Source organism: Elephantulus edwardii, unplaced genomic scaffold, assembly GCF_000299155.1.
Source record: "Elephantulus edwardii isolate Elephantulus edwardi_28Jun2011 unplaced genomic scaffold, EleEdw1.0 scaffold00065, whole genome shotgun sequence".
Taxonomy (NCBI): Eukaryota; Metazoa; Chordata; class Mammalia; order Macroscelidea; family Macroscelididae; genus Elephantulus; species Elephantulus edwardii.
In genome coordinates, this window is record NW_006399815.1 from 12,855,662 (window position 1) to 12,876,740 (window position 21,079).

Genomic DNA, 21,079 nt, shown 5'->3' on the forward strand with positions numbered 1-21,079 from the left:
ATTTGCAATGAGTAAATCATTGATTGTGCAAAATTCAATCATTCTATCTCCAGCTCCATTTCTGTCTCTGAGTCCATGTTTTCCAACTACTGAATCTTTTTCTCTGTTCCCAACTTTTGCATTCCAGTCACCCATTATTATCAATGCATCTTGATTGCATGTTCAATCGATCTCTGACTATAAAAGTTGGTAGAAATCTTCTATTTCTTCTTCTTTGGCTCTAGTTGTTGGTGCATATATCTGAATGATAGTGGTATTCACTGGACTTCCTTGTATGCGCATGGATAATATCCTATCACTCACAATATTGTACTTCAAGATGGACCTAGAAATTACTTTCTTAACTATGAAAGAAACTCCATTTTTCCTCAGCTTTTCATCTCTGGAGTAATATATGATCATCCGACTCAAAATGCCCCATGCCAGTCCATCTCAACTCACCAATGCCTAGTATGCCAATATTTATGCTTTCTATTTCTTCCTTAACAATATCTAATTTTCCTACATTCACGGTTCTCACATTCCATGTCCCAATCACTTGCTTACAGTATTTCCATACTCAAAAGCTCCATCTCAGTTGCCCTTTCAGTTATTCTACGAGTATTCTGTTGTACATAGAGTTTTCAGAGGCCTGCTATTTCAGAAGTGGATGGCCAATCCTTCTTCCTAGTCTGTCTGAATCTGAATGTTTAGATTTAGAGAAGTATCCAACAGACAAACATTTTACAGAAAAAGTGAAAGATATGCCTTATTGTGGAGTTAACCATTAGTGTCAGTGTTATCCCTGCCTTTGGCACAAGAGTCTTTACCCACTTATTTCCCTATTCCACCATCCACCAGGATACCCATCCACTCTACCCACTCCCTTCAATATCTATCTCTCATTGTCCAACCCTTGATTTAATAGCTTATATCTGAAGCTTTCTTGGCTTCTGTGATTCCAAACACATCAGCTGTCGATAGTTTCTTATGCTGTGAGCAGTGTCTTAAATTTAGTGGTAATTTTTTCGGAGGTCTTTTAGAACTGTGTCCTTTAGATGTGTTGATATATTTTTGCATTTTTTCTTCTATTTTTGGAAATAAATGTCTTAATTGACAAAATAAAAGATTGAGAACATAGTAGATTTGTTATTTAGGTTATATTTCAAGTATAATTCACTGCTACATGTATCTTTGAATGCATTCTATGAATTTGTAGTGTTCTTGATATTTCATTTAAAAGAATAATATTCTTTTCTATCATCATTTAGCTTAATGTTCCCACAGTTAATCCATGTCATAATAAGTATTTCTAAAGGAATAGTATTTAAAATTAAAATTAAATTCTAAATTAAAATACAGAATTAAAATGAATAAAATAGAGATAGTACTCCACATATACTAAGATGGTTAATCCAAAAATAAATTGAAAATAACACAAGTTGGAGAAGATGTGCAAAAATTGGAACTCTCATGCATTGCTGGTAGAAATTAAAATTATGCAGATAGCACGTTAAGAAATTGCTTGCTAAAAAAATTAAAGACCAAATTACCATATGACCCACCAATTCTTCTACTGAGCATATATCCAAAGAACTTGAAAGTATGTGGGCAAACAGATACATGTATACCAATATTCATTACAACAGTACTATTCTAGCCAAAAATTAGATACAACCTAAATTATTATCAACACAGGAATGTTATCTATAATAAATGTGATAAAAATAAAATGTTATAAGCATATGTGTGTTACACACACACACACACACACACACAAAGTTGTTGTGTGCCTTCAAGTCAGAACCAACTCATAGCTGACCCTCCAGTGGGGTTTTAGAGGCAGTGAATCACCCAGAAGGAGATTGTCTATCCTTCTGTTGAGAAGCTGGTGGATACAAGCCACGTGCCTTTTGGATTGCAGTGCAGCTTCTTACCACTATGGTGTAGGATGCCAGAGCACTAGCTCTCTCTCTCTGTCTCTCTTTATATATATATATGTATATATATACACACATATACATATACACACACACACACACACACATATATGTGTGTATATATATATGTGTGTATATATAATACTATTTAATAATATAAATTACATTTTAATGTGTTTTAGTCCAACAGAACAAAGTCCCTAATTGTACACTTGCAAATGAACAAAATTGCAATTCTTTCAATAAAACATATTTATAGTATGTGGTTTGGAAGCAGGAGTAGAATCCTCTTCCTAAATAACATGCTTCTGGAACCTCTATGAACTTTGAGAAATGACAGTAATTATAGAAAGGCTTCAGGTCTTTTGTTCATAGGGTCACTATGAGTTGTGCTCAACTCAACGGCAATCAACAGCAACATATTATGTGGAGTTTATTCTTCAAAATAGCTTCCTTGGACATCTGAATGTTGAGGACTGCCCATGTGGATGAGTGGGACTATGAAAATATGTTATTTTGGCCTATCCACAAGGGGACTGGCTGCCTACCATTCTAAAAGGGGATTGGCCAGTCTCCACATTCTACAAAGGGACTGACTAATCCCACCACTAACTTTAGCAAGACAGAGAGAAAGACATATCTTCCCCTCTGAGAGTGAAGAGGAAAGAGACTTTCTGCCACTATCAGTTAAGAACCTCACCAACGGAAAAACAGCAGCCTTGGCTGAAATGGAGACAACATGTGAGATAAGACCTGGGGGAAGGGGTGATATTGGCAGCACTGAGAACATTGTTGAACAATTAGGGGCAGAGGGGGAGACAATATTGGCAGGACTAAGAACTTTGGCAGGACTAAGAACTTGGGGACACCAAGCCACAAAAGCTGAGGTGCCTGTGTGAATATTTCGGAAGCTGCCTTAACTGTATTCTGTTATTAATATAGATTGTAATCTTTTTACTTCCCCAATATAGTTCTCTGTGGTCTGTGAAATATCACATCAGATTTCAAACCCAACAAAGTAAGTAATATTGGTGTTGAGATAAGTAGAAAGAAGTATAGAAGCATAGGCGACATGTTCGACCTCATGGAAATAAGTTTTACGTTATTGATGTTGTGGATAGGGACAGTTCTCCTTTGTGAAGTTGATAAAGGTCAGATATGGCTGTCCCCACAGGGGCCTGGATCTTTTTTCATGTACTATGAGACCATGGTCTTTGCAATCACTTGATATACACCAGAGAGCTAGACAATGACTAGAGATGATAGGAGAGTGAGTGGTGTTGAAGGAGAGCATTGAATATGCCATGGACGGCTAAGACAACAAACAGGTTCATCCTGGAGAGGGTTAAACCAGGCTGCTCATTGGAGGCAAGGATGCTGAAGCTTCGTCTGACATACTTTGGACATGTTACAAGGAAGGACCAATCCTCCAACGCTTGGGAGGGTGGAGGGACAGGACCAGAGAGGAAGACCCTCCATGATGTGGATTGATTCAGTGACTGAGGTAGTTGGGGTAGGTGTGTCAGAGACAGTAAGATTGGCACAAGGTAGAGTAGGGTTTAGAGCTATTGTATATAGAGTTGCTATGAGTTGCAGGTGACTCGACGGCACATAACAACAATAACAATGATAAAAATTGATATTTAATATGTAAAAGTATCCATGAAATACTGTCAAGAAGAAAAGGAAAACAAAGAAGCAGGAAACACTCATCAGCCAGCTAAACAGCATTCGCTGCTACCTCATATTCTTGTTTTACAAATCAAGTGTTATTTTAAAATCACATTGCATGAGAAACCTCTGCCTGAAATTCTTTACTGTATGAACAAAAATAGGCATAGTGGGTAAGCGTAGATACAGGGAGAGTTCAAAAGGTATCAAGATGTAAGTTTCCAATATAAGGCTTGATGGTCAACTGGAACCATAAGAAGACCCAAGAAGTTATAAAACATTTATCTTTTTCCTATGAAATTCTCTAGAGCAGCAAATGCAGGATATTAAAGAATTATTTGCTGATATTTAGTTATACTTGTCATCCCAGAGTACAAGGTAGAACATGTTTTTAAGCAATTTAGTATTTTCAACACAAAATGTGATTTGTGCCTAAAATTTAATACTTATAATACTTCTTGATCTTGGAGAAGGTTAAAAATATAAATATTTGGTACATCTTTATGAAAAGACAATATTGTGATGTGAAATGACTAACTGTAATTGATCAATTGTTGGAAAATATGGACCATACTATCACAATGTACAGAAATCCTACTTAACATCATTCATTTTCAACAAGAGGAATGTCAACTGGAAAAAAAAAAAAAACCCCAACCCAAACAAGAAAAAAAAACCCAGAAAAGTCAGCTGAAAGAAAACAAGAGATATTAACTAGGGGGAAAAGGTAAGTGAAATTCTAAATATATACTGCATTTACCCCATTTAAACAAGCTAACTCCATTCTGTTTCCAGCCTAGACGGAGAAATAGAATTAGATTTATCAGCCTGCACAAAGCAAATAAATCACCAAAATATATGAAACTATGCTTTTCAGATATTGGGTTCCAGAAGCATGCATGAGAGAGAGGAAACAAATTAGATGTGCCCTGTGAATACACTGCAGAAAATGTCCAGCCCATAGCACAAGAAAGGGAACATAAACAAAGCAACAGTGCATAGAATGTGTAAGCACCTCACTCAGTTTTTATAACCCTACAAATAGGTACTTTTATGTTAAAAAAAGTACTATATTATAGTAAAAGAAAGAAGTTGGATAGCATACCCTCTCTAGAATTACTCAGCTAAGATGTTATAGAGTGTTTAAAACAGGTAGGCAGCCTTTCTCTAGTGCCTATAATTATTAAAGGACAGACAGCTAACAACCCATGAAGTACTATTTATCCCTGTGTCCTCAAAATATGCTGTAATAATGAGGATGTGCCTGAGAGCAATTAATTGATGATGATTGCTTTTCAAAAAAATTCAGCAGACATTTAAACTATATCATCAATTGGTTAGTCTCGTGATTTTAGCTTACAAGCCAAGTTGCATGTTTAAAAATCTATCACTCGTTCATTGCATTGCATTGGAGTCAATTCTGACGCACAGTGACTCTCCATTTGGTTTCTGGGTCTGTAAATCTAAATGGAAGGAGACTGTTCATCTTTCTATCTTATTAATGCTGATGGTTTTCAACTGTCCAACTCAAAACCATTTGGTCAGATACTCAACACACTACAGACTGTGCCACGAGAGTTCCTTTTAAAAAGTCCATAGTTAATGCATATTGTGTACCATTGAGTCAGAAATAGCTCATAGCTGACTCCCAAGAGGGTTTTCAGTGTAAATTGTATAAAAGGAGATTTCTCATCTTTCTCCCCATGAATATTAAAAGTCAATTATTGTTTTTTGCTGTTAATCAGTCTAGTGCAACCCATAGTAATCCTATAATCAACAAGTCTGAACCCTGTCCTTTTCTATGTCATCTTTAACATCTCTGACATACTTGAACCCATGTTAATTATCCTGTTTAAAGTTCTTATATACATAGAATATTCCCACTGCAAGACACTAGGGAAACTTGATCTGCCCACTCCATAATCCATCCTTAAAGGGAATAATACAGCCTACTTGAAAACTTTTGAAACAGAAAATAATACTTTTCGATGGCTTCCTACAAGCCACTCTGTGGTGGACTGGATTACTTGCTGGTCAATCTGTAGCTGCTCCTCAGGAAGAGAATAAGCACCCATAAAGATTTAGAGTCTCAGACTCCTAAAAGAGAGTCGGAATCAACTTCAGGGTAGTGTATTTTGGTTTCCATAAGATGAAGTTGAAGTTACTTGGTATACTCTATAACTTCCAATACAAAGTGGCCCATGCCAGTCCATTTTAATTCATTAATGCCCAGAAGGTTGATCTTCATCCATTTCGTTTGACAACTTCTACTTTTTTTATATGGATGATGACACCATCTTGCTTGCTGCAAGAGAGGGGACCTAAAATGCTTGCTGCAGAATAGCAAAGACTACAGTCTTCAATATAGTATACATCTTAGCATCAAAAAAAGAAAGGTCCTTACCACTGGGCCAATAGATGAAATCAGGGATAAAGGATTGAAAGCGTCATTAATTTCCTTTCACTTGAATACACAATAAGCATCCTTGGTATTAGCAATCAGAAGATCAGCAGATAGATAAATGTATTGTTTTGCACAAGTACGCAAGTTTGCACAAGTCTGGAGAGATCAGGGACTTCCCCAAAATACTCAAAAGCAATGATGACACTTTGACGACCTAAGTGTCCTGATTCAAGCCATGGTCTTTTTAATCACTTTCTGTATCTGAGAGCTGAACAAAGGGTAAGGGTAACAGAAGAAGAATTGATGCTTCTGAGTTGTGGTGTTGGAGAAGAGAACAGAGTACACTATACCATAGATCACCAAAACAGCAAACAAATATGCCTCATTAAATGTGCAGAGTGCTCCTTGGAAGCAAGGATGGCAAAGCTTCATCTCTTATACTTTAGACATGTTTCTAGGAGGCACAATTGCTTGGAAAGGAATATTATGCTTCAGAAAGAGGAGGGTCCCTGACGAAGAGTAAAACTCCCAATGAGATGGACTGTAGCAGTGGACTAGGGTATCAGAGACAAGTGAGGATGACACAGAATTGGACAGAATTGTGGTCTGTTGTTCATAGGATTGCTAAGAGTCATAGTCTACTCAATGGCACCTAACAGCAAAAATAACTCAAATCATATTTTGGTTCTCATTAACCAAAGTCAGATATGAAAAAGAATGGCAGAAGAATTAGTGCCTTGAACTTGGTGATGGAGAAGAGTACTAAATATGCCATGAACTTCCAAAAGAACAAGTCTTTCTTCAATAAAGTATAACTAGGGTGCACCTTAGGAGCAAAAATGGTGAAACTTCCTATCATGGGCATGCTGTGAGGAAGGACTAGCACTTGGAAAAGGACATCACGCTGGAAATGGTGGAAGGTCTGAGAAAGAGAAGGAGACCTCTATCAAGATGGATTGATACTGTGATTGTAACAATGGGCTTAAGCATAGCAGATTATGAGGATAGGTGCAGGATAGGGCAAGGTTTAAATATGCTGTTCATAGTGTCATTATGAGCTGCTGGTGACTTGATGTCATTTAACCACAATATAAACAGTACGCCTTATCAGATAATTTGCAGGTCTTTTAAAAGAAATGCAGCAGGAATTGATAAATACACACAAAGAGAATTACATATCCACCCTCCCTTCCCCACCCCATATGTCATCACTCAAGCCACACATGTTGCAGATATCTGAATCTAACAATTGCTTGATGCTTTGGCAGTGTTTTCCCACTACTCATTTTCATTATTGTTCCCTCTAAGGAGCCCCGGGGTACAGTAGATCAAACATCAGGCTGCTAATGGAAAGATGAAAGGTCCAAATCTATCATCTCTGTAGAAGAAAGATGAGGTAGTCTGCTTAGGTAAAGCTTGGCAGCCTTAGAAACCCTAAGGGACAGCTCTACCCTGTCTTATAGTCCTGCCATGAGTCAAAATTTATTTAATGGCATTGACTTAGTTGGTTTTTACTGGTTTCCTTCCTTTCCACCAACCACCACTGTCCCCCTCAAAATTTGAGCTCACTCTCTCATATGCAGTTCTGGAATACACTCCCTATTCAGGAAATCCTGAAAACTTCCAGCTCAGTTAATCACTCATTCCTTTGTGTTTGTAAAATGGCATGTACATAGAACTCCTATTGAAACTGACATATTGCTTATAAGTATTTGTTTACAATCTATCTAACTTGTGAAAATGTTTGCTTCTGGAGGGCAATATTTACTTTTATTCATGCATATTACCCAAATCACCACCAGAACTATTGCTGGCATACTTAGAGCACCTGCATTATGCCAAGCCCTATTCTACAGTACGTACGAAGTTGGTTTCACTTTAATTTTGAAGCAGTCATAAGATGTGGCATTTCTTTTTCTCACTACATTTTACAGAAATGAAAACTGAAACTCAGAAAATAAATTTTGATGAACACCCTCAAGCTATTAAGTGTAGAACTGGTTTGATACCTAGTGAATAACAAAAAAATTGTTGAGATACACACACACACACACACACACACACACACACACATAAATGAGGAATAAATACAATCTCACCTTGGAAATTTATCATAACAATTTTGAAATTATAATAATAATTGTTATGGGAAAATGATTCCTTTCTAAGGACTATTTTAAGAAAATTTTTTTCAGACAAGCCTCCATTTTTAACAAATATAATGAGTAAATTAAAGATCCATATCATGTGTTGAATAAACATGTAGTCAGAAAAACTTAAAAAAAAAAAAAAAGATCCATATCAAGAAAATGAGAGGTTTATGAAGCATATCTGATTATACTGAACATAAATACACATTTCTTCTTTTTTTGACTTCCACTTATACAAGAGCAGAGCATGTTTCATAATTTATGTCAGATGATAGCATACGATCAGGGAATAACATTTTATTTACCCAAGGACTGCTGTATTTATATGGATGTTGACAGAGTTGAAACCATCAGCCAGCACCTATATCTGTCAACAGTGCAACTGTCACAGGACCCAGAATTAACTGTCACTCCAAACAGGATATAATATAAACATACCTATTTGAGTTATAGTTGAAACTTTCCAAGTTATTTTGGTTTGAAACTATCCATCACATATTTACTTTTCAAAAAGTAGGAGGACATTGCACCATAGTCCTTGCCAATGACTAAACTGTTTCTGCCTTGGCTTCTCCAACTGTGATAGTGTCAGACTAAGGCTTCTACTATATGCTTCCTACTAGGGTTGTTATGAGTCGCAAGTGACTTGACGGCACATAACAACAACAACAATATGCTTCCTAAGGTTTGTGTCTTGTATTCTTGCAGAGAAGCACTGCATGGTTTAGAATTGGGAAATGAGTGTGTCCTGGTGGTATTCTACCTCCATACTTGTTCAATCTATATGCTGAAGAAATTATCGAGGAGCTGGACTCTATGAAGAGGAATGTAAAATTGGGATTGGAGGGAGAATCATCAATAACCTGCATTATGCAGATGATACAACCTTACTTGCTGAAAGTGAGGAGGACTTGAAGCACTTGTTGTAGAAGATCAAGGAATGCAGCCTTTGGTATGAATTGCATCTCAATATCAAGAGAACAAAGATAATTTTACCACTGGACCAATAGGTAGTGTTATGATGAATGGAGAGGAGATTGAAACTTCATCTTGCTTGGATCCACCAATTAACAGCCTTGGTATCAGCAGTTAAGAAAGAAAGAGATGTGATGCACTGGGAAAATCTGCAGTTAGGGGCCTTTCCAAATTATTGAGGAGTAGTGATGTCAGTTTGAGGACCAAGATGTGTCTGATTCAGACCATAGTCTTTCCAGTTACTAGCAATGCATCCAAACCCTGAACAATGAAAAAGGATGACAGAAAAATAATTGACACCTTTGAACTAGGATGTTGGAGAAGAACACTGAACATCCCATGGCTGGCCAAGAGAACAAACATATATCTTAGGGATGGTGCAGCTATGGTGCTCTTTGGAAGCAAGACATGTTGCTCAGAGGTGCTATTCCTTGGAGAGGAACATGATGTTAGGAAGGGTGGAGGGTCGGTGAAGGAGAGGAAAACCTTCAACCAGGTATATTGACACGTTTACTGCTGGAGTGGGCCCTGGTGTGTCAGCAAGTGTGAGGATGGCACAGGACAAGGTTCATATCTTTTGTTCATAGGGTCACTATGAGTCATACCCAACTCAATGACACCTAACAACAACATTCTCTCATGTTGTTGTTGATAACTACTCTATGAATAACAGACATGAACCTAGTCCATCCTGTGTCATCCTCATCATCTCTGACATACACAAGCCTCCTGTAGCATTCTGTCAATCCATCTGATTGAGGATCCTACTCTTTCACCAACCCTCTACTTTTCCAAATATGATGTTCCTCTCCAAGAAATAGCCTTTCCTAACAACATGCCTAAACTACATGAGACAAAGTTTTGTCATCTTTGCCTCCAAAATGCACTCTGTCTGTACCTTCTCCAAGACATATATGTTTGTTTTTTTGGTGGTCCATGGTATACTCAGCACTCTTCTCTAACAGCACAATTCAAATGCATTAATTATTCTGTCATCTTTATTTATTTTCCAGCTCTTTTATGTATGTATATGATGGTGGTGGTTGTTGTTATGTGCCATTAAGTTGTTATCAAGTTGTTGTTATGTGCCTGCGAACAACAGCTCTGAAACTTGCCTTATTCTGAGCCAATCTTATGGTCTCTGACACACCTGATCCCACTGTCATATAGTCACTGTGTCACTTCATATTATCCAGGGTCTTCCTCTTCTGTGTTGATCTTCCATCCTTTCAACCATGATGTCTTTCTCCAAGGACGGGTCCCTCCGAAGGGTGCAATCCCAGATCTTCTGCAGCAAGCACTTCAAGTCCTTCTTAGTTTTGGTAAACAAACACAGTTGCTGAAGAGTATTAACACCATTACTGATGTTACATTATTCTCAAAAAAGTCCAGCTTCTCAAATGTTCTGTTCAGCATATAGATTGAAAGGTATAGAGAAAGGATATAATCCTGATGCACATTTTTCCTGATTTTGAAACACACTGTTTCCTTGTTCTCTTCAGACAAAAGCTTCTTTGTCACGATGTAGGTTTCACTTAAGCAAAATCAAGTGTTCTGGGATTCCTATTTTTCTCAATGTGTGCTACAGTTTGTTGTGATACACACAGTAAAATGCTTTTGCATAGTCAATAAAACACAAATAAACATCTTTCTGTGACTCTTTGCTTTCATCCAAGATCAATCTGACATCAGCAATATCTCTTGTGTCACAGCCTCTCCTAACTCCTGCTTCTATTCCTGGAAGTTCTCTGTTGATGTGCTCTTCTATTCACTTTTGAATAATCTTCAGCAAGACATTGCTTGCAAGTGATATTATATGCCCAGAATCATAGGAAGTGATTAAAAAGATCATAGCCTAGATGTGAAACATCTTAGCATTCTCTTTTAAACATTTTTTTTTAATTTCTCTATAATTGTTTCTAAACCTTTAGTCTGGGAATAGTAATAGAAACTATGTGAGAAGATTATGAAGATTAAATTAAATAATCAGTCCTTGCAAAGGGCAAAGCATGAAGAAAACACACTGTTCATATTCTAGAAAGTTTCTCTCTCGTTACTGTCTTCTTGAAGACAAGAATAATTAATCCTTACGTACATACATACACAAGATGAATAAATGCACTGAAATAAGAATTAGTGTAAAAATACTCAAGAGGTAGCAAACACTTTGTTTTTTCTTCCCCACCCCAGTAGATGTTTCTATGTTAAAACAAAACAAAAAGCACCCCCCACAAAACAAAAACAAAAAACCAAATTCATTAACAGGAAGAAAAGCCATTAATAGAAAAAGACAAGAAGATAATCAGAATCATCATGAGAAGGAACTTTTTGGTGATGATGGTAGTACTGGTCATATTATTGTTATTTTAACCTTGATAGAAAATTAGAGTTGATATGATTGTTGTTGTTGGTAGGTGCAATCAAAGTGAGTACAGCTCGTAATGACCCTCTGAACAACAGATCTGAACCCTCTCCTATCCTGTGTCATCCTCATCCTCCCTGACACACTTGAACCCATTGCTTCGGTCACTGTATCAATCCATCTCAACTGATCCTCTGCCTTTCCAAAGATAAAGTCTCTTCCTAAGGAATATTCTCTCCTAGCAACATGCCAAAAATGTGTGAGATAAAGCTTCACAATCCTTCCTTGAAGGAGAACTCTGGCTGAACTTTTTTCAAGATATCAAGATATAACTGCTGGTATTTATAGCAATCCAGATTAAAAGCATCAAGACTTCTTCTGTCATCCTTACTCATTATCCAGCTTTCAGATGTATGGCAAGTAATTGAAAAAGACTATGGCTTGAGTCAGAAGAACATTAGTCTTCTTCATTGCTCCTCAGTAATTTGGAGAAGTCCACAGTGAACTTTCCCAGTGTGATACAACTCCTGATCTGACTGCTGGCACCAACAGGGTTTATTATAGAATCAAGCAAGATTAGATCACAGACAATTGTGATGGCACTTATCAGTCCAGTGGTGAGGATTTTTATCTTACTGATATTGAAGTGAAATTCACATTGAAAGCTGTGGACTTTGATCTTCTGCAGCAAATCTTTCAAGTCTTCTTCACTTTTAGCAAGCATCTTTGTGTCATCTGCATAATGCAGGTTGATAATGACTCTTCCACTCATCTTGATACCACATTCTTCTTCATAGTGTCCAGCTTCTGGAATGATTTACTCAGTATACAGATTGAAGAGATATAGAAAAGGGATACAATCCTAACACAGTGTTTAGTCATAAATACAATAAGAATTAATGGATGTAACAAGTAATAAGCTGCTGACAATGTATAAAACACTTAAGAGAGAGAGAGATTTGAAAGGTGGAAGGGACCTTTTGAAAGGTGAAAGGCTCTTGATTTTGCTTTTTGTTTTTTCTGATCACTTCTGTATATGTTATTCAATACAAAGTTAGTAAATTAAAAGATATTTGCAACAAGTATCTGATTTCTTATGAATAATATGCTTCTGAATTTTAGGTAAGTTTTTACCAATTTTTTAGGAAGTCATATATTTAACATGTATGGCCATTAGTCTGAATAAAACTGTGCTGGCAGCTAGCTGTCTCTATTAAGTTCTGGTCTAAGTTCAGAAAGGTCAATAGAGATTCTCTGTCCAATCAGCTAAACTGAGTTTCTACAGTGGGATTTTCTATCCTAAGAGAGACTGAAGAGCAGAATAGAAAGGAAGGGAACTAGAGGCCCCAGACAGGAAGGCTAATAAAGCAGCTCAGCCTACTTTAATGCTGCAGAAAATAGAACAGGTTTTTCAAGACATAATCCTTGTTCTGCATACATCTACTGCTAAGTAGATTCTTGAATTCTACCCTCTGAGATTATTTATCCAAATTTGTAGAAATAAATACTTCCAATATTAATGTAATTAATGAGTTTATATTCATTATAAATAAGTATTGTTGTTGCTGTTGTTATGTGCCGTCGAGTCGTTTGCGACTCATAGCGACCCTATATACAGCAGCCTTAAACCCTGCTCTATCCTGTGCCAATCGCACTGCCTCTGACACACCCATACCGATTACCCCAGTCACTGAATCAATCCATCTTCATAGAGGGTCTTCCCCTCCTGCGCTGTCCCTCCACCCTACCAAGCATGATGTCCCTCCCCAAGGACCTGTCCCTCCTTGCAACATGCCCAAAGTATGTCAGACAAAGCCCCAGAATCCTTGCCTCCAAGGAGCTGCTTGGTTTAATCCTCTCCAGGATGAATCTGTTTGTTTTCTTGACAGTCCATGGTACATTCAATACTCTTCTCCAGCACCACAGCTCAAAGGCATCGATTCTCCTTCTGCCCTCCCTAGTCATTGACCAACTCTCTGATGCATAGCAAGTTATTGCAAAGACCATGGCCTGTATCAGGTGCACCTTAGTCCCCAGAGAGACACCATTGCTCATGAGTACTTTAGAGAGGTCCCTAACATCAGACTTTCCCATGCAATATGCTTTTTTATTTCCTGGATGCTGGGGCCAAGAGTGTTGACCGTGGAGCCAAGCAAACTGAAGCTGTGAACAATCTCAATCTCTTCGCCATCCATCCTGATGCTACCAATTGGTCCAGTGGTAAGAATCTTTGTCTTCTTGACATTGAGCCTCAGTCCATACTGAAGGCTGCAGTCCTTGACCCTCCACAGCAAGTGCATGAGGTCCTCCTCAGTTTCAGCAAGCAGGGTTGTGTTATCTGCATAACGCAGATACTAATACTAATAAATATTAGTATTTATATTCTAATCCATTAATATTATTACTTTGTATTTAAAATTCATATTTCCAATATTAATTGGAAACAATATTCAGTGTTTTAGAATGTGCCATTTTGCTTAATTTTATCTTTTTAATGGCTAATATTGTTATTGTTAGGTACTGATGAGTTGACTATGATTCATAGCAACCCTAAAAACAGCAGATCAAAAATTAGCTCGCTCCTTTTGACAACATGCCCAAAATATGTAAGAAGAAGCTTCATTCTTCTTTCCTCTACGGAGCACCCTGATTGCACTTCCTCCAACACAGATTTGTTTGTTCTTTTAGCGGTCTGTGTTATGTTCAACACTCTCCACCAAGACCATAACTCAAAGGCATCAATATCCTGTGGCCTTCCTTCTTCATTGTCCAAGTTTTATATTCATAGGAAGCAACTGAAAACACCATAGCTTGGATCAGGGGTGGCATCTTCGTCCTTTAACCAAACACATGCGTTTTACATTTGAATATTTAAGTAGATATTATTTGTTGCTGTTTGCCTTCAAGTGAAACCAACCCATAGCTGACTCCGTAGCAGGTTTTCAAAGGCAGTTAATCGCTCATGAGGAGACTGTCTATCCAGCTCCTGTGGAGCATCTGGTGGATTCAAACCATGCGCTTGGAGAAGTGCAGCTTCTTACTAGTAGGCCGCCAGAGCTCCATTTGCTGGATTGTAATCTGAGAGACAGTATAAGTTTTAAAGCCAAATAGTTGTGGGTTTAATTCTTATTTTGACTGAATTTGCATTTTAACCACTAACCATGAGACTTTGTGCAAGTAACATAATGTAAGTTTCTTGATTTTGCAGATGAAACAAAGCTTTCAGTCCTGCTGTGAGGATAAGAGATTATATCTTTAATGCACTTTCACAGAGTCTAGTGCACAGAAGGTACTTAAGAATTTATAATTTTGTCCTTGAACAATGCAGAGCCACACTATCAGAAAATACAACTTATATATGTTTATGAGAGTATACACTCTATTTCCAAAATACACATATGGAGGGGAAGAATATGTATACATACTGTAATTGAGTTGATTCTGACCCATAATAGCACTAAAAGATGGGTTAGAACTTCCCCATAGGGTTTCCTAGAGGTTTCTGGGGTTAAACTCTGGTTCACAGCTAAGGGAATTTGGAGTTTGGTACAAAAGTAAAACCAGTCATTGGCATATGGAAGCATCTGCTCCTCTGTGAAAATATATTGAAGATGATGCAATCTAGATTCCCACCTAATCAGATACTAGCACTGGTATGACTAGTATAATGATAGACCAATAGAATAAAATTTAGATTCCAGAATTAAAATTATTTCTCTATGAACAAGTTCTTTTCTATAGTGCTGTAAAATCCATTCAATAGAGAAAGAAGCTGAAACAATAATAAATGATATTGGGATAATTAGATTTCTATGTGGAAAAAAAAATGAAGCTGGGCCCATACCATCAGACATGAAAATTAACAAAAATAGATTTAAAATGTGCCCCTAAGAGCTAAAATCATTAAATTATCAGAAGAAAACAAGGGTAATATTTTGGTATATAGTTTTTAACAAGGAATTCTTATATTTAACGCTATAAAACAAGTAATGAGATAGATACACGAGACTTCATTGAAATTAAAGAGTTTTGTTCAATAAATGTTTCCTAAAGGGAAAAAAAAAGAAGATATGCTCTGATCAGGACAAAATTTCTGAGAACCATAAACCTTATAATGGGTTTAACATTCAGAATTAAAAAAGAACTACTAGAGTTTAACAATAAAATACAACCCAATTTAAAAAGGGCAAGAGATAGGTATTGTGAACAATCACATAAAACAGTCATTAGTCATTTAAATAATCTTTTCTAAAACCCACAAAAAACCCCAAACAATAAATCACCCCTTGCCATGGTGTCAATTCCAATGGATAGAAACTGCAACTTTCAACCATGGCTGGTGGAATTATAAAATGGTACAGCACCAAAGTAAACATGGATAGCTACAGTTTTGTTCTAATTCTCTTGAACTTACATCTGATGTCCCTAAATATCCAAGTTGAAAATTGAAGTTTGTCACCTACCTGGTGTGCCTTCTGAAGTTTTTATTCCCATTCTACAGCAATACTGAGCAATTCCGTAGTCAGCAATCTTTGCAATGATAGCAGCATTGGGATACAGGGTGAAAAGTAGTACATTGTGGGGTTTTAAGTCACGGTATATAATCATAGCTGAGTGGAGATATCTGCCAGAAAATGCACAGGTAACATTAAAGTGAGATTATAATATATTTTGTATTAATTTCCTTGAATTTGCTTGTCCATTTAGTCAAAGTACCAAAAATTCTGTCCTAAGCAAACTGACTCAATTGACTCAAACTGATCCTCAGTTGAGTTGCCAAGGCTATAAATTGCACAAGAGATTTTCTATCATTCTCTCTTAGAGCAACTTGTGGGTTCGAAGTACCATTGAGAAGCAGCTTTTGAGTTAGCAGCACAAGTCTTATGGCCCTTGCACTTAGAGCTCCCTAAAACATATACATATAATACTAAAAAATAAGAGTTCCATATTAGGAAGTGAATGGTTTAAGCTTTAAGGGACTAACTGTATCAGGTAGCATATCCATTTTCTGTGATATATCTTTCTTATATCTTAATAATTGCTTTGAAGACATTTCAAATTCCCTCAATCATATGAATATTTTAAAATTTATACATGTCAAATATGAGCTAATAAGGATTTCTTGCATTTCTTTTCAAGGTTTTTATTTCTTCAAATTGCACAGCTATTCTTTTAAGATTTTAAGATTTTTTAAATTTATTTCTTTTTTCATTGCAAGTTCATAGAGTTTCTGGAGGCAAGCTATTTTGAAAGTGGTTGCCACTCCTGCTTCTAAGTTTGTTTCAATCAGGGAGCTCCACCAAACACTGTCCACCATGCGTAACCATTATCAAATTTGACACAATAGTGTCACAGTGTTTAGCATCACAGCAACCACAAGTTACTCTGCACAGCAAATGGAAAGACCAGTGCTATACCACTTGGAAGAATGTTTGACCCCTGCTAAAACATCTTTTGAAGAATAATTTCTATTTTTCTAACAACAAATTAGAATGTGATAATTTTTCTAGCCATCAATTTCTTACTCAGCTGGAAAATATAATTCACATTAAATCTAATTCTGTTATAACAATGTATTGAGTACTGAGAGTGGAACAAATAAAACAGTATCTTGAGAAAGAAGATATTGGAGCCAGTAAAAGTATTTCATTTTATGGGGTTTTTTTTGAAATAAAGTTTTATTTTATACTGGTTTACCTACAAAGTTCATATACATTGTTTTTTACACCAGATCTTTCCCCTTTCCTTTACCCACTCCTCCCCCTGCCCATCAAATAGTGAGACGCTATGATTAAGCACCCTCCCTTCTGTCCTCCTCCCTGCCTTGGATCCTCATAAATGTTCTACCATCATGATCTTATATTTGTCTTTATGGGCCTGAGTTAGTTCACTTAGTATAATGCTCTCCAGTCCCTCCCAAATTAAGTAGCCATTTACAAAATCATTGCTCCTATGAGCTGTGTAGCATTCCATTGTGTGAATATACCATAATTTCTCAATCCATTTCATGTGATTTGAAATTTAGGCTGTTTCCATGTTCTTGCTATGATGAATAATGCTTCGTGAACATTGGTGTACAAGTGTATGTTTGTGTGTGTTCTCATTTTCTCAGTGTATATTCCAAGTAGTGAAATAGCTGGCCTACTATATGGTATAAAGAGACTGCCAAATACATCCAGAAATATACAATATAAAAAGGATAAAATTGATGAATGAGACTTTCTAAAGATTAAATTTCTGTGTTTATCAAAAACTTTTTCCAACTGGGTGAAAAGAAAACCTACTGACTGAAAACAAACATTTGGCAATACCATCTCAGACAAGGGTCTCATTTTATCTGTTGATCCATGCAACCCTAAGCAGCTAGAGTTAGGTATTTCCGTCAAAGAATCAAGACCATTAAACATAATATAGAAGAGTCCAGCCGACAGGATGAATTATGTCTCAATATAAACAACTCAATTTATATGATCAAGTCAGAACGAGCTCATAGCTGAACCACTAGCAGGTTTCTTTATCTCTTGGAGCAGCTGGTGATTTTGAATCACCTGCTTTAACAGCACAACTCTACCACTATGCCACCAGAAGTCTCTAGAAAGCAAAAATCCTCACAACTTAGTAAGTTGCCATGATAAACAGAGGAAATTATGAAGTTATCAAAGATTCTGTTTTACTTGGATCCACAATCAATGCTTATGGAAACAGTAGTCAAGAAATGACGCATTAAACTAGGCAAATCTGCTGTAAAAGCCTGGAGGATTTAAGATGCAGGTGACCCAAGCCATGGGTCACCTTTTTAATCACCTTATATGCATGTGAAAAATGGACAATAAAGAGCTAGAAGAAGTGAAGACTTTAAATTATGAAGTTGGTCAACAATATTAAACACATCATGTACTAAAAAATAACTCTGTCTTGAAGTTGTCAGAATGCTCCTTAGTAGAGAAAGTCTTGAGAGTTCCTTATATGTACCAAGTAGTTCCTTGAGAAGGACATGATGTTTAGTAAAATACAGGGTCAGTAAAAATAAGAAGACTTTCAAAGAGATTGTCACAGTGTCTGAAACAAAAAACTCAAAGTTAGCTACAACTGGGGTAGTAGCAAAGGACAGGGTAGTGTTTCATTCTGTTGTACACAGGGTTGCTGTGAATTTAAACAGACACAAAAGCACTTCACAACCACTACGTATTTAAAAATAAACAAATATCCGAAGTTTTTATGTGTTTTTACCATTATTCTTGTAAAATGATTAGGCAACTACCACTATGGCTCAACTAAAGTATATCTACAAACTACTGATGTGTTTCAGTACTAATTATCTTCCTTGCTCTTTGATGATGTCAAATTTTCTACAGCTATCTGTATTATTTAACAAGCATGAGATGACCTACCTTGCATAAATAATTTTCCACTGGGGTTAATGGATAGAACTCTAAATTCTGTGTCTTTCTGTGGCTCTGATTTTCATTTACATTGTACTGATAAATATTTATTCTTTAGCCTGTACCCATCATTGCTATAAGGATTAGAAGTAAAATGGCAGTGACACCATGAATTTTCCATTGCACAATGACCTAGAATGCATGTCCCACTTAGTGGTTTCTGTTACAGAATTTTCTCTTTTCCAGGATGTAGTTAGAATATTTGACATCAGGTCCATTCATTTGATATACATGTTTTTTTGGCTGAAAAATAAGATAAATGTACTAATGAAGTTGACCTTAACATTAAGTAAAGTGCTTGAAAGAAAAATTTACTAAGGGCTTACTGAAAGGCCATTAGCTACCCTTGCTTTGCCCAAGAGAAAAGCTGGGAGATTAAGAAGAAAAAGTTAACAGCCAAGTCATACATCATTCAATAGTCTCCAAATCTATCATAACGCATGTCTCGAACAGTGTATTTATAGAATACAAGCTCAGAATACTTCTAAAAACATAGCTAAGCTTAATCTTAAATAATGTCAATGTAGAGGAGCAGTTTTCTGGGTTAGTTAAATGCTCAATTACAGAATTTAATATAAAATTGTGAAGTCTAATAGCTTTCAACAGAATAGCAAAATAACTTCTGAAATAGCTTGCTTTATTAAAAATAAAGACTCGTACATATTATGTGACACAAAGTAATGCCGGGTAATTTACCAAAATAAACTACTTGCTTCTCATCTTGATTATAAGTAGAGTTGCTAATGAAATAATTTTTTCATAAACTTTATGCCAATCTAAATAGAATGATTCTGAAATTAACATTTTTTCATTTAGTAAATACATTGTAGGTACCCATCAGGACCAGTCATCAGAGACTGTAAAACCTGATTTCTCTGCTTTTGAGGGGTTCCTAGTCGAAAAGGAGAAGCGGATACTCAAAGATTATAGGTATCTAATATGTATTACTTGCCAGAGAAGTAGAGGCGGGGAGGTGAGTCACAGCAATGAAGATTGTGAAGTCTCCCACTGGATTGCAAGCTTTCAACAACGCAAGAATTATGTCATGTCTACTTTTCACTCCTCAATATCTAATATAATTAGCTGCACAGTAGATATTGTTAGGTGCTGTCAAGTCGGCTCTAACTCATTGTGACCCTATGCCCAACATGAGACACTGTCTAGTCCTGTATCATCTTCACAGTCATTGCTTGTCTGAGCACATGCTGCAGCTACTGTGTAAATTCAGCTCAGTGAGGGGCTTCCTTTACCTGCTGACCTCCTTTACCAAGCACCCTGTTCTTCTCCAGGCACTGGTCCTTCCTGATAACATGTTCAAAGTCCTCATTTCTAAGGAATATTCTGGCTGTATTTCAGTGGAAAATTTAGCTCATTTTTCTGAAAGTCCATAGTATTGTTGTTGTTGTTGTTGTTAAGTCATAGTGATCCTATCCTAGACACCTGTATAACTTTCGACCTTTCTCCAGGTTCATAGGGTTTCCAGAGGCAAGCTATTTCTGAAGTGGATGCCACTCCTGCTTCCAAGCTTGTTTCAATCAGGGAACTCCACCAAACACTGTCCATCATGGGTAACCATTTTCTCATTTGACTCATCAGTGTCACAGTATATTCAGTATTAAGTATTCTTCACTAACATTGTAATTCAAAGGCATGAATCATTTCAGTCATATTTACTCATTGTTCAACTTTCATATGCATATAAATTATTGGTAATACAAAGGCATCTGTCCGTCACATTTTGTTGTTGTTATGTACTGTTGAGTCAGAACCAATTTATAGCTGACCCTCCAGTGAGTTTTCAGAGTCTATAAATTGCACAGGAGGAGACTGCTCAACTTTTCCCTATGGTGGAGCTGGTGTCCCTCCACCCTCCCAAGCATGATGTCCTTCTCCAAGGACCAGTATCTCCTCACAACATGTCCAAAGTATGTTAGATGGAGCCTCAGAACCCTTGCCTCCAAGGAGCCACCTGGTTTAACCCTTTCTAGGATGAATCTGTTTGTTTTTCTAGCAGTCCATGGTACTCTCAATACTCTTCTCCAGCACCACAGCTCAAAGGCCTCAATTCTCCTTCTATCCTCCTTGGTCATTGCCCAACTCTCTAATGCATAACAAGTGATTGCGAAGACCATGGCCTGAATCAGATGTACCTTAGT

General features: G+C 36.8%; 1 protein-coding gene across 1 annotated transcript in view; it reads right to left on the reverse strand.

Annotated features, from left to right (window-relative positions):
• Positions 1–21,079, reverse strand: part of LRRK2 (leucine-rich repeat kinase 2) — a 244,601-nt gene that overhangs the window by 31,402 nt on the left and 192,120 nt on the right. The window contains exon 41 of the mRNA XM_006888199.1: positions 15,945–16,105. Coding sequence (XP_006888261.1) covers positions 15,945–16,105 — 161 coding nt within the window. The remainder of the gene's footprint in view (positions 1–15,944; positions 16,106–21,079) is intronic.